The 15723-nt window shown below is 35.6% G+C and overlaps 1 protein-coding gene across 1 annotated transcript in view; it reads left to right on the forward strand.

The window, feature by feature from the left end:
- The window catches only part of LOC106873214 (cell division cycle 5-like protein), a 29702-nt gene extending 14525 nt beyond the window's left edge, over positions 1 to 15177 (forward strand). Inside the window, exons 11-20 of the mRNA XM_014920460.2 lie at positions 13 to 177; positions 759 to 933; positions 1946 to 2082; positions 3445 to 3628; positions 6571 to 6695; positions 7042 to 7242; positions 8835 to 9032; positions 10476 to 10559; positions 12395 to 12523; positions 14785 to 15177. Coding sequence (XP_014775946.1) covers positions 13 to 177; positions 759 to 933; positions 1946 to 2082; positions 3445 to 3628; positions 6571 to 6695; positions 7042 to 7242; positions 8835 to 9032; positions 10476 to 10559; positions 12395 to 12523; positions 14785 to 14892 — 1506 coding nt within the window. The 3' untranslated portion in view covers positions 14893 to 15177. The remainder of the gene's footprint in view (positions 1 to 12; positions 178 to 758; positions 934 to 1945; positions 2083 to 3444; positions 3629 to 6570; positions 6696 to 7041; positions 7243 to 8834; positions 9033 to 10475; positions 10560 to 12394; positions 12524 to 14784) is intronic.
- Positions 15178 to 15723: the final 546 nt, after the last annotated feature.

A 15723-nucleotide genomic window follows, 5' to 3' on the forward strand; every position in this document is an offset into this window, starting at 1 on the left:
TTGTTTATTCAGGTTGTTAAGATTGGTCAAGCAAGTGAGTATGCTCGCCAACAAGCCGAAGATGGGGGTGTAAAAGATGGCGCTTCCTCAGCTCTTCTCCAGGATTACAGTATGACCCCACAATCAGGTAATTTAAGAACCCCTCGGACACCTGCATCAGAAGACACAGTTTTACAAGTGAGAACCTTTATTAATATTATTTCAATATTCCTGAGGTTTTGTCTATTCTCATTCAGATTATTTACATAATGTTAACTTTTATAATGTTTAAGCTTCTTTTGTAATAGGATTAATTGACTTTCTTTGTGTGACTACCTCATAATTCTGCAATTAAAAAATCCTAAGTACTAGTAATATATGGAAGTCAAGTAAAATAAATCAATTATACCAAGAAAGCAAACATCCAGATGCATGTGAACTGAAATAGCTTCTTCCCCCAAGACACAGCAAAATAACCTTGTCAAGTCTATCTCATAACCTAATATTTTTGTTGACTAAAAAGCTTCCAATAAATTATTTGACCTCATAACAATATCCTAGCAAAGTAGGAGAGTTAGACTGCATTCTATGTAATCACTCATTTCTTGATGTAACATACTATGTGATTCCCAGCTGTTGCCAGTGGATTGGACTTCTAGATTACTTCCAAAATGCTTTATCGGTTATCTCTGAGTAGAACTGACTGGAAATAGGCATGAATCTCTGTCAAGGGCATTTATATTAAATTTTTAATATATGTGTTAACTTTTATCTTTCAGGAAGCTCAGAATATCATGGCATTAACCAATGTGGACACCCCTCTCAAAGGAGGCCTAAACACTCCTCTTGATGACACAGACTTCAGTGGTGTTACACCAAAACATGCCACAGCTCAAACACCAAATACACTAATCACTACACCATACCAGACACCAGGACGAAATGAATCTGGTGGTATGTTGAACTTTCTATTTCTGTACAAAGTAACCTTTCAATTATATACAAAATTACTGTTTATTTAAATTTTATTTACTTCTGTTTCTCAAATTAATCCCCATAGCTTTATATCAAAGGTTTCTTAGCTAAAAGGGAAGTTTTAAGCAAGTAGAGCTTAGTGTCTTTAATTCATATGTTAGTTCCACACTGCATGAAATAAATCACTTGATAGTTAGGATATTTATACTGCTTTGTTAGAATGTTATTATTTAATTCTCAACCCAGTATTTTACTGAAAATATTTCAACCTACTCAAGTTAATTCAAACTTTGCTTCATCATGTTTAATCCTATATTTAAATATCTCATAATAATCAGAACTCCAGACGTTCTTTAGTCACATATATTGACTGATTTATCTGATCTCTAATTCTCCACTAACAGTCATGACTAAATGTATATCACTCTTGGTACATATAAGATTACCAATCAAGTAAATACATATCTACCCATATCTAAATACAATGAGATTCTTTCAGCCTGCAAATACCAAAGATTTGTGCCACAATTATTCAGATTAAAACATAGCTTACAATATAAGTAATTGTTATTGACTGGAGGCATTTTTCTGAAAGTGTTACTTCTGCAAGATAAACCAGAATTGTGTGACATAGAACTTTCAAGCTCTCAACCTTCCCTGTCAGCAACCACCTATTTTGATATCCTACTTAAACGAATTTCAATCAGCATTGCTTTAGTTTGCTGCTCTCATGCTTGTATAACTACTGTATTTGCTATCCACTTAGCATCCAAACCTGCTTTTTCTGCTCATAACAATTTTCATGTTTTAATCACTTCTGTACTTTTCTTTCCTTACTTCCCTGAAAACTTTCAAAATGATCCTCAAATGCCGAAACCTTACTCACTTATATTGATTGTCCAGTCTGAGGAGACACTGAAAAGGTTATGCTATTATCAAAAGCAAGTATTTAACCTATTGGTTTAATGTTTTACTCTTTTGTTTTTTTTAGGATTGACTCCTAAAAGTGGTAGCTCGACACCAAGACAGACTCCTGGAACAACACCACTCAGAACTCCTGTCCGAGATAAGTTGAATATAAATCCTGCTGAGGATTTTGAATCTGTGGAATATGGGAAGAATTATCAAGTAAGTACTTCTTCCAATTCAAATTTGGATGTTACTAAATATCTTCGAATTGTTATTTAAATATTTAGACACTTAATGTTGGGGTTGCCTTTATTTTTTATTACTCTTAGTCTTGAATTTTATAATAATGAGATCACATTCACTAGTTAAGAAGGGTCTGTGGATGAATCATTTCTGTATTGTGTAAGTTATTGGAATTCAATAATTTCACCATATTTATATTGCATGAGAAATTTTAATTATTTATTAATAAGATGTCAAGGTGCAGGCATGACTGTATGGTAAGAGGCTTGCTTCCCAACCACATAGTTCTGGGTTCAGTCCCACTGCATGGCTCCTTGGGCAAGTGTCTTCTACTATAGCCTTGGGCCAACCAAAGCTTTGTGAGTGGATTTGGTAGACAGAAACTGAAAGAAGCCTGTTGTATATGTGTGTTTGTGTCTATCCATCAGCTTGACAACTGTTGTTGGTGTGTTTACTTCCCCATAACTTACCAGTTCGGCGAAAGAGACTGATAGAATAAGTACCAGGCTTTAAAAATATGTATTGGGGTCGATTCTTTTGACCAAAAAAATTCAAGGTGATGCTCCAACATGACCACAGTCAGATGACTGAAACAAGTAAAAGGATATACATTGATAGGTTTCCAACATGGCCACAGGCAATGAACTGAGACCAGTATATTGGATGTGACAGCAGCTGTTGGTGGGGTTATTGATTTTAAGGTGATAAATTCAACACTTTACAAATACTTTATAATTAGCTGAGTCATTAGAACATCAGATAAAATGCTTCATAGTATTTGTTACAATTCTTTGCACCCTGAATTCAAAACATGCCTAACTCGACTTTTGGGCTCAATAAAAAGTACCAATTCAGTATGGTGGATTGGTAGAACTGTAAGGATGTTGAACTGGATGTCTTGAGGTACCTGTTCTAGCTCTTTGCATTCTCAATTCAAATCCCACTGTGATCTACATAGGGTGATAAACTTAATCTGTCATCCAGTGTAATATGATTACCTGGGACTAAAAGCACTTGAGAGTCTTTAGTGGAGTTGGCTCTGTTGCAAGCATTCAGGCCCTCTGGTTCATGGATATCTTTCCCTAATCAGTCTCATGATCCTGTAAAAGGTCATGGACACTGTCTTTCCTTTCTGACGCAAAGATTAAAAAAAAAAAACAGTGTAACTAAATGAAGTTTGTAATGGTGTAATAGTGGCAGATGCAGGGGAGAGAAGTGTCAGATTGTTGCGCTATTTCATATATAACTGTAATTCATGTCAATTGCTTTGCTTCATTTTATACCATGTTGCTTATACTGTTCATTTTTTGTTTTTTTTTTTGTTTTTTAATCTTTTAGAAAGATGTCAAAGACCAATTAAAAAGAGGACTTGCAGCATTGCCCACACCAAAGAACGATTATGAAATTGTTGTTCCAGAGAATGAAAATATGGATGTTGAAGAGGAAAGTGATCAAAAGGAGACTCCAGTTGAAGATCAGGCAGATATAGATGCAAGGGAACTGAAAGAACAGTTAGCTCTTCGTTAGTACAAATTTCTTAGATTTCTACATTATCTTGTGTCATATTTTAACAACTGATTATTAAATGTTGCTCTTTATCAAGTAGAATATATCATCTTTTACTCAGATATACAATTAGAACTCATTATCCAGTGTGTCCTTTTCTAAAATAGTAAGATATAATTTGAGAGTGATTTGGCTGCTGTTTTTTGCAGTTTACATGACTATATAAAAGCCACCTTTTTGGTCTGATTGTTAAGTGTTTCTCACCTGGATAAAAGAATAATGACAATTTCTTTTGATTAGGCTCAATTCTAATTTTAGCAGAGAAAAGAGCAGAATGAATTGATTGCCATATCTTACAGTACTTATTTTACTAACATTGTAAAGGTGAAGTGTGGAGGTGCAATGGTCCAGTGGTTATGGCAGGGGATTTGCGGTTTCGATTCCCAGACCGGGCGTTGTGAGTGTTTATTGAGCGAAAACACCTAAAGCTCCACGAGGCTCCAGCAGGGGATGGTGGCGAACCCTGCTGTACTCTTTCACCACAGCTTTCTCTCACTTTTACTTCCTGTTTCTGTTGTGCCTGTAATTCAAAGGGTCAGCCTTGTCACACTGTGTCACGCTGAATATCCCCAAGAACTACGCTAAGGGTACACGTGTCTGTGGATTGCTCAGCCACTTGCACGTTAATTTCACGAGCAGGTTGTTCCGTTGATCGGATCAACTGGAACCCTCGACGTCGTAAGCGACGGAGTGCCAACAACAACAACAAAGGTGAAGTCAACATGAGAAAGAAACATTCTGAGTTAAAGTTCTTCAGGGACTGATTGAACTGTAAAATACAAAGAAATAATTCAATATGTATCAAAGCTCAGATGTAATCAACTCTCATAGCCAGAAATAAGAAGTTTTATGAGTAATGTGTTTGGCTACTAGCACTAATATTGGTGTTTGGTCATTATCATTAATGGTATGGCTATGTGGTTCAGAAGCTTGCTTTCCAACCATGTGGTCTTGGGTTCAGTCCCACCACACAGTGCCTTGGGTAAGTGTCTTCCACTATAGCTACAGGCCAACTAAAGACTTGTGGGAGGATCATTGTTTAACGTCCGCTTTCCATGCTAGCATAGGTTGGACGATTTGACTGAGGACTGGTGAACCAGATGGCTACACCAGGCTCCAATCTGATTTGGCTGAGTTTCTACAGCTGGATGCCCTTCCTAACGCCAACCACTCCGAGAGTGTAGTGGGTGCTTTTACGTGCCACCGGCACGAGGGCCAGTCAGGCAGTACTGGCAACGGCCACGCTCAAAATGGTGTATTTTACGTGCCACCTGCACAGGAGCCAGTCCAGCGGCACTGGCAACGATAAGATGACCATCATGTATGTATTCTTGTCTAGACATCACATGATGGTTGTAAATGAGCATCAGCATCATCATCATCATCATACAAGTGAGGTTGTTCATTATCAGTATTCTGTGAAATCCATATCTGGCTGTGAGAAAATATCTTACAAGGAACAGATGAGGGTTGACAGCAAGAATGACATCCAGTGGTAGAAAATCTGTCTCAAGAAATTTTGTCTGACCTATGCAAGCATGGAAAAAGGACATTAAATAATGAAGATATAATGATAATAGATTATCATGAAACAATCACTAAAAAAAATTACTGTATTCCAGTATCTTGGAGTGTAATAAAAGAAATGTGTCACATGTTAGAAAATATCTCCATAATGACAGCTAATGTTAAAAAATCTCTGCTGCAACTCTATTCTCAAGCTACGTATTAGTATGATTTTAAATAATATCTGCTGATTGATTTAAAATCTAAACTGGAAAGGTTGTTCATACATAGTACCTAAAGTCATAGCATACCTAAAAACTTTGAAGCTTCATAAATAATGATAAAAAAAAAAAGACATGTAAACATGCTGACAATTTTAATAGGAGTAAATGCATGGCACCTTAGGCAAGTAACTGCTACTATGGTTCCAGGTTGACTAAAGCCTGATGTGTATGTATATCATCATCATCGTCAGCATTTAGTGTCTGCTTTCCATACTGGCATGGGTTAGACAGTTTGACTGAATCTGGTAAGTTGGAGAGCTGCACCAAGTTCTAGTCTGATTTGGCATGGTTGCCCTTCCTAACGGCAACCACTCCAAGAATATAATGGGTGCTTTTTACGTGCCAGTTACATGACACATACATAATTTATATTTGTGTGTGTCATCTTTGTGCTTCCTTACTTTGACATCACATGATTGTTGCAAAGGAATACCATTCATTTCCAGTATTCTGTGAAAACCTATCTGGCCATGGGGAAATATTACTTTACCTTTTTACTTGTTTCAGTCATTTGACTGTGGCCATGGTGGAGCACCGCCTTTAGTCGAGCTAATCGACCCCAGGACTTATTCTTTGTAAGCCTAGTACTTATTCTATCAGTTTCTTTGCTTAGGAATAAACTCTAACCCATGCAAGTATGAAAATGTGGATATTAAAATGATGATGAATATGATAATAATGGTGATAAATGTTTACATATTTGCAAAGGCACTGTGGCTCTGAAATTAAAGTGTTGGAATATTTCCTGTGAGAGTCTCTGTTCCAATTTTACTACTTTTGTCTTCCAAAACAAGTCACATAGTTATACAAGTTTAATTCTGTTTGAATGACACCCCTTCCAGTACATAATAGAGTTTACTATTAAAAATAACATTCAACTGTAAAAGAACACTTGTTCCAACAATTTCTTATTTATGCATATTCTGGTTTGCAGCTCCATTCAACCCATATTAAGATATGAAAAATAGATATAAAACTATATTAAAAATAAATTGAATTGTATTATCATTATTTACGCCTATGTCTTATTGTTCTGTAAATCCAATTTTAGTTCTGCAAAAGTTGCATTTTCTTCTGCTAACCCAGTTTATAATATTTACAACTTTAGGAGTGAAAGAACTTCGAATGAGTTCACAAGCTGTTCAAAGATCAATGCCACGCCCAACAGACGTCAACACAAACATTATGAGGGTGGCTGGTCCATCAGATCCACCTCTAACAGATCTACAGAAGGTTTGTTAAATACATTTACACTACTTTATGGAATATTCTGCAAAGTCTTCCCTAGTTTACATTTACCATTGGAAATATAGTCATCTTGCTTGGTTTTATTTCTAATGCTCAACTATAGTTTTAGTTTACTTGCATTCAGTCTTTTAAATTATCTTTGCACTTTGAACAGGCAGGACAGACTCAACTTCTTGTTCCTCTTCAGTCTTTGTAGATGCTGTATGTTAATTTTCCATATTTTGCTATCAACAAAATCAAGATAAATAGTTGTCTTCATTATTAAGAACCTACTGCCAAGTTTAGGTTTGTGTGTTTCATTTGATATATTGTTTCCAATTTCTAATTTCAGGCTGAAGAATTGATAAAGAAAGAAATGTTAATAATGCTTCATTATGACAGCCTCCACAACCCTACCCCTGCACAGATGGGTGTAACACCTGGTATGAAGAAGTCTGTACCCAATCAGAAAGTAGCTGTCAATCAAGCTCAACATTTGACCTATCTGGAAACTCATCCTTATGTACGCTATGAAGAGGAAGAATTGAATGAAGTAACTATTATAATATTATTTCTAAAGTGTCAGTTTGAAATTGTGAAAAATTATTGGTAACAGCTGATGGAATTCTTTGTGTCTAATACCCACTTAAAACTACTTTTAGTCTGATGATATTGAACTATGAAATTCTTATCATAATTTAATACAAGAATCTCTTGAGTGTTGTTATATCAGTTAATTATAGAATAGAGCAAATGTTACAGTTTGTGTTGTGAGAAACTTGAACTGTTTGTAGTAGATGATGTTGATTAGCTTGAGGTCAGCCCTGCAATCAAAGTTATTTCAGCTTTTACAATCCTGTTCATTTTTATTTTATTATGATTGGATGTGATTTGAGAGAGAGTTCACTACTTTTTCTAGATAGCATCTTCAGAAATGCCTCTTGCTTCATTAGTATGAAGTTGCTCACCAATCTCTGACCCCCTCAGTTGTGTTATCCCTTCTCTCTTACCACTGTAACCACTGCTCCTCACAGAAGTCTCTCTTTTTTTTTTATCATCCATATCGTGTACCCAACCTCCCAAGACCTTGCACTAGCTACTACACCCAGTCCTTCCTGCTCTCTAGGTCACTGATCTTTGGGAATCTCTTCCTGCCCATATTTTTCCTGCATCATTAGCTTGCAACTGTTCTAGAGGAACTTTAACAGCATTAATTTCACTAGTCTTGGAAAGCTTGCAGATATCCTTTCTCTAGTCCACATTCAATGAAAAATGAAAAAAGGTCAAAACTTCTTGCTGGACTACAAAACACAAAAGCTGAACGACAACAATATCATCAGCTTTGTTGTCACCATCACCACCACCACTGTCATCATCATCATCATGGTTGTTGTTGTTTAACATCTGTTTTCCATGCTGGCATGAGCTGGATAATTTGACTAGATCTGGTGAGCCACTGGGTTGTGTCAAGCTCCAATGTCAGCTTTGGCATCGTATCAATGGCTAAATGTCCTTCCTAATGCCTACCACTTACAACTGATTACTATATCTATATGGATCATGATCATTGTTTAACATCCATTTTCCATGTTGGTATGACTTGGGCAGTTTAACAAAAGCTGTTGACCAGAGGACTGCATTAAGCTCCATTATCTGCTCTGGCATAGTTTCTACAGCTGGATGCTCTTCCTAACATCAACCACCTTACAGAGTGTACTGAGTGCTTTTTACGTAGCACCAACATGGATGTTGTTCTTAATTAATATTTCTTTTGTAATTTATAATTCTCTCTCAATTATGACAAATTATTATTTCTACATATTCTTGTATTTAAACTTTGGTTTTCAATTATTTCATGATAGATGTCTTTGGTCATACTCCAACTATGCCATGCTATGTTCTAGACACATTTTTTTAGGAAATTTTGTTGTAACCAGTCTTTTAAGACTTATATAGATTCTCTTGATTCTACAATTTTCTTACTCACTTAGATTGCAGTAGGCTTCATTCTTATATTACAGTTGAGCAGTTAACAGTACCCAATTCATTTTAATGTGTCCCTTCCTTATAATAAACTGAATTTATTGTTTGTCAGCACTGGCAATTGAACAATACCATGTTTTATGACAATCTATTTATCAACAGGCTAAGAAACAACTCCAAACTGAGATGGATGTTGTAAAACATGGTATGAATCATGGAGATTTATCTTTAGAAGCTTTCAGTCAAGTATGGGATGAGTGCTATTCTCAGATATTGTTCATGCCATCACAAAATCGGTACACTCGGGCAAATCTTGCTAGTAAGAAAGATAGAATCGAATCATTAGAAAAACGACTTGAGGTAAGTAAATAAAGAATTTTATACTTCCTAATTTTAAATACTTTTTTTATTTGCATCAACACAAGATTTGAGAATGTATCTGTTTGTTTTAAATATGATGACTTATCTGATAAGGACTGTCTGTGACAGGAATAGTAAAGAACCAATATCATAATTCAGTGAATCATTGAAGTATCACTGAGGTTATTGTTTTTGTAATAATTTAAAGGAAGATACATTGGGATTGCAGTTGCTGAGTGATTACCAAGAGATTGAAAAAGACCACTAAGAAGGCCTCCATGATGATGGGAAGATGATTTAGTTAAGTGATTTGGGCCAAGATGGAAAAGAAACACAATCAAGAAAGAATTGAAAGTACATTGTGACCATAGTTGCATAACAACACTTGATTGCCTGGTTGATACAGGGACGCATTGGAAGTGCTTCCTCATTGCTTTCTACAGCCCTATAGGAAATTTGAACTCAATATTGCACTTTACTGAATGATGAGAATAAATAGGAAGTTAAACATTCCTGCTTTTCTAAAAGGTAGTTAGTTGTATAAGGGAAGTACTTTCTTTGGAACAAGACTGCAAACTTAAACATAAAGGAATAATTTAGTCCAGCTGACTTAAAATCCCATTATTTTATTAGTATATATTTATTGTCATGAAAAGAGTGTATATGATGAAGTTAACTGCTAATTGTATTTGAACTCAGATAAATATGCAACATTTAGTAATATATATCTTACAGTATCTCATCTATTTCTATTCTATCTTTATTATCATCATTTAACGTCCACATTCCATGCTACAATGGGTTGAATGGTTTGACAAGGACCACCCCAAGCTCCAATGTCTTCTTTGGCATGGTTTTTATGGCTGGATGCCCTTCCTAACCCCAACCACTTTACAGTGTGGACTATCTAAATATTAATATCATTTCCGTTTACTTTAAAACAAAAAGCTGGCAGAATCGTTAGCGCATGAGACAAAATGCTTAGCAGCATTTCTTCTTTTCACATTCTGAATCCAAATTCTGCTGAGGTCAACTTTACCTGTCAATGAAATAAAGTATCAGTCAAGTAATGGGATCGGTGTAATGAACTTACTCCCTCTCCTCAAAATTAGTGGCCTTGTACCAAAAAGAACTATTTTCTTTTACTTTATAAGTTCATTTCTCACTGAGGTCAACTCTTACTTTTCTTTCCGTATCAGTAAGATAAAATAATAGTCACATAACATGTACCTATATTAGAAGTAATTATTATTTCCATTTCTAGAATAAATATCAAACAGCTTTTAATTTCAGCTCTCAATGTTCTAAATTCAAATCTGATTGGAGTTAACTTTACTTTTTGTCTTCTTGAGATTGCTATGTCTTCTCATCTACAATGGCTGTGCTGTATTTTGATAGTATATTGCTATTAGAATCATGGTTTCTGTGTTATTTTATTTTCAGATTAACCGAAACCACATGACCAAAGATGCTAAACAGGCAGCAAAACTAGAAAAAAAGTTAAAAATAATTTTGGGTGGATATCAGGTAAATACAAGATTCTCTGTACTTTTGATGATTAGGCTGAACTCATTTACCTTAATCTTGTCACTGGATCTTTTAAATCATAACTAAAGCTAGGTAACTGAAGTTAATGGTTATTTAATATTCACATTTTTATGATAACAATAGAAGTGGAAAGGTGCATTAAATAATATAGTCTTTGATCCATCATCATCATCGTTGTTGTCGTTTAACGTCCACTTTCCATGCTGGCATAGGTTTGACTGAGGACTGGCGAGCCAGAAGGTTGCACCAGGCTCCAATCTGATCTGGCAAAGTTTTACAGCTGGATGCCCTTCCTAACGCCAACTACTTCAAGAGTGTAGTGGTTGCTTTTACATGCCACTGGCACGAGGGCCAGTCAGGCAGTACTGGCAACGACCACTCTCAAAAGATGTTTTTATGTGCCACCTGCATGGGAACCAGTCTGGTGGCACTGGAAATGACCACACTCAAATGTTGTTTTTCATGCGCCACCGGCACGTGCCAGTAAGGCAACACTGGCAACTATCACGCTCGAATGGTGCTTTTTACATGCCACTGGCATGAATGTCAATCAGGTGGTACTGTCATCAGCCACGCCAGCGATTTTGATTTCACTTGCCTCAACAAGTCTTCGCAAGCAAAGTTTATTGTTCAATGAATGAAGGGTACTCATAAGTGGGCTGGTTTTACACCACTGGCATAGGCCACGGGTTATGGTCTCACTTGGCTTGTCAGGTCTTCTCAAGCACAGCATATCTCCAAAGGTCTCAGTCACTAGTCATTGTCTCAGTGAAGCCCAATGTTTGAAGGTCATGCTTCACCACCAGTTCTTCCTGGGTCTACCTCTTCTACAGGTTCCCTCAACTGCTAGGGTGTGACACGTTTTCATACAGCTGACCTCATCCATTCGCAACACATGACCATACCAGCGCAGTTGTCTCTCTTGCACACCACATCTGATGCTTCTTAAGTCCAATTCTTCTCTCAGGGTGCTTACACTCTGTTGTGTATGCACACTGACATTACACATCCAGCAGAGCATACTGGCTTCATTCCTTGCAAGCTTACGCGTGTCCTCAGCAGTCACGGCCCATGTTTCACTGCCATGTAGCATGGCTGTCCGTACACATGCGTCATACAGTCTACCTTTTACTCTGAGCGAGAGGACCTTTGTCACCAGCAGAGGTAGGAGCTCTCTGAACTTTGTCCAGGCTATTCTTATTCTAGCAGCTACACTTTCAGAGCATCCACCCCAACTACTGACTTGGTCACCTAGGTAAAGGAAGCTATCGACTACAAACATGTCTCAATAATGAATAACAATACTTCATTATCCCAGCTAAGCTAATAAATATGTTGGGCAACAGCAGATGGCTACTCTGGCACACATGGAAGCTACAGATTTAGCACAAGGAACAAGAAGGAATCAAGACTCTTGGAGATCAGTGATGCTAATGAGACATTATGAAATACTGACTGTTAGAAATTAACCATCAACCTAAACCTAATTACTTACCAATTAGGTGAACACACCAGATAGACAACATATCAGAAAACAGAGTAAGTAACTGGTTTTGAATACAAAGTTTTTCCCCAGTGAGGAATGTACCACTAAAATATTGGCTAGCTATCAGCAATGCCACAATAAGAAGATGCATAAAAAGAGTTGTATTTCCAATCTATCCAGCTGATGCTAGCAAGAAAAATAGACATTAAAATGATAAAATTGAAGATGGTGGTAGTAGTCTGTTCTGTTGTTGAATATTGATGTTCATTTCTTTTTCTGCTTCCTTCAGGTCAGAATAAAACTAAGAATATTCACTCTTTTATTTCAGGTCAGATCCCAGACTTTGGTGAAACAATTACATGACATCTCAGAACAAATTGAGCAAACTTACATGGAGCTGAAAACTTTTGAAAAACTTAGAATCCATGAGATTGGAGCAATACCTAAGCGATCTGAAGTAAGCACTTTCTTCTTTTTAATGTTTGAAAGCATTTCCTCTTCTATGTATGAGTAGTCAAGGCAGAACTGTGTGTATGTGTACTTTAAAGTCATTGGACCACAGAGGTTGTTACATCCCAGTGACTTTAATCAAGCTGAAAGTGTATTAAGTTAATGTTTCTGTTTGCAATACCTGGTTAAATAGCTATGTTACTCCCATCAATTTGGTTCTTTGTTGATTAACTTCCATTATAATCAAATCAGTGTTCTGAATACCAAGACTTACTTGTGGTCTCTTATGAAGCATGCAACTTTAGAAAAGTTCCTATTGGCTGAGACAGTTAAAACACCAGCATTTACTATTTTTTATGATGATGAATTTTTAGTGCTATAATTAGTGACCCATAACTATCATCACCACATGTCCTGTAGTTTCAGGTCACTACCATAAACAGCAGAGAACACTGCATAATTTATTCATCAGAATCTCATTAGGTTCAAGCACTGAACTGAAATCTTCCTTTGTTACTGTCTTCTTGGGGTTCAAACTACACTAGGATATTCTCTCTTAAAGATAGTCAGTTCTGTCCCAATGACTGTGTCTTAATGGACAATATTTTACTACCCTTTACAGTTTTCATTCTTTATTATGTGTTCTTACAATGTTATATTTGCACCAAGTCGTGGAGAATCCAAAACAACAAAAGAGCTTGTATGTCATATTTCTAGAGGTGGGCAGCGCTATCAATGTAGCTAATGGCATATCAATGTTTAGCACATATCTTTCTCCCCAACATTACATTTTCCTTTTTCACTATGGCAGACTTAATTATTTTATGATAATTGTTCACCCTTGTTAATTTTAATGACTTTTTATGACTTATTACCTCTGCCTTAGTGAAAGCGGAGGTATTGATTTTAGTCATGTTTGTTTGTTTGTCTGTGGACAATATATCTCAAGAATCGCTGGATGGATTTGGATGAAACTTCTAGGGATGTTTGGCCTCATGACTGGCATGAACTGATTAGATTTTGGGATCAATCTGGTACCAGACAAGGATTCTGGATTATTTTTCCTGTTTTTTTATTTAATTTTTGAGAGCAGTTGGGTTCATTTTTAGTATTCTCATTTGTAAGAGCAGTTGAGTTTATTTCAGATATTCTCTTTTTAAAAATCATCTCTGGCTAATCGTTGAGAGGACGTTGGTGTTGCTTTGGTAGAGGTTTGCGCTCTCTGAGTGTTCTTGTTTTTCTTGAATTCTTAATTGAGAATTGAGAGATAAAAAGAGAGAGAAGAGAACTAAATGCATAACAGTATTCAGTTTTGTTCGTCTGTTTTGAGTTCATATCCTCCCCAGATTGGTTTTGTTATGCATACCTCTGGGAGTCAATAAAATATACAGATGCTGCTGCTGAGTAAACTACTACCACCACAACAACTACTACCACCACAACAACTACTACCACCACAACAACAACTACTGCTGCACCATTTCCCAGTGCTAGCATTGGATGTTATTGAAATTAGGTCAACCTAGTTGTGTCCTCTTTTTTTCATATCTCTTTGCCACTTCAGTGTGGATGTTTAGATATTAATATTGATGACTCTCCAGCATTACTTCGAATACTGCTACAAAAGCCTTGGAAGCTGAATAATGCCATTTGTCTTTACTCATGTGTTGCAAACAATGAAACTAGTATAGATGCCTTCATGTTATCAAACAGACTCAGGCAGATTCTAAACTTTGCAGTGAGATCTATCTAATCATGATATTACTTTGACTAGATTAGTTTTACACTTGGACATTCTCAGACCAGGTTTCACTGTCATAGACCAGCATGCTATAAGGTATGCCGCCAGAATGGAATTTCTTTAAATCATCAAAACTCTTATAATTTACAATTAAATAAATGGTAATGACCCACAGGACTAAACTTACTCACCACATTGGGACTAATTCATTTGGTTTAGGTTTCTGACTACAGGCAACTGTATAATTTTTCCAGGATAGCAGTAGAGTTGTAAATTGGTAAATTTTCTAATGAATGTTGTAATTGCTAACTACAAAATATAACTTAGTGAATTAAGATCTTTCATTTCAATGAACTATTCTTTAAAGTAATCTACTAACACAACACTTGTTCATCTATTGTTCCCTAAGCAGAGCTCACCACTGGAATTCGATTTTTATGTCAAGTTGCCAATGAATTATGTTTTGATTTTTAAGGAAAATGTATTGTAATATAATTTGTTGTTTATTTCTTCTTTCTTTATTTTAGTCTATGACAGAAGATGTGCAAAGACAGACAGAACGAGAGAAAGAGCTTCAGAAGAGATATGCTGAACTTCAGTACAGGAAAGAATTGCTAACAACCCATTCTGCTTAAATCTACCTTCTACTATTCCATTTTTATAAACAATATATGTTCAATATTTAATTTTGAGGGGGTGACAAAAAAAAATCTTGAAATTAGATTTTTTTAAAACCAAATTTGAAGACCCATTCATTTTCTCCCATTCTCATCGAAAATCTAATTTACTCACGAATACTATATGAATTAGATGCCATCAACAGGAGTTTATTAAGCCATTAATATTTTTGTTTCCAATGTAATAAAGACTAACTGTCAATATCATAATGACAAGGAAAATAAACACTTTATGAAGTTTTATTTTGGTTTAATGCATTTAATATATTGTTTTACTATATTTAACTATTGTGTAGACACCACTCAATAGACATTTAATTATTTAATAGCTTTTTCATTGTTATATTGCCATTTGAACCTAAACAGCCCATCATATTTTGATATAGATATCAAAATATTTTCTAAGTTTCTCTAGAATTTCTCTATGCAGATATAATTTTTAGTTTTGAAATAATCTTACACTGTCAAATAATTGTCATAGAATATGGCAATTTAATAGTAAAAACACAACACTAATATTCATTACATATATATTTAGAGAAGTAAGGACAATACTATCATATATAACTAAATCGAAATATTGCAGTGGTTATTTTTTTAAAATTGTCAAAGAAAACTATCATGTATATAAAAAAGCACTGTGAGAGGTTTGAAATTTTGATAATGCAATTTCAACTGATGAGTTAAACTATAACTAACATTTGTGCCATTCAAGTATAGAATTCTTTATTTCACTTTTTCATTGCTTAAATTCTGAGATATATGACTGTAGGGGGTAAGGTTTAAATA

The sequence above is a fragment of the Octopus bimaculoides genome, chromosome 2 (assembly GCF_001194135.2).
Source record: "Octopus bimaculoides isolate UCB-OBI-ISO-001 chromosome 2, ASM119413v2, whole genome shotgun sequence".
NCBI classification, from domain to species: domain Eukaryota; kingdom Metazoa; phylum Mollusca; class Cephalopoda; order Octopoda; family Octopodidae; genus Octopus; species Octopus bimaculoides.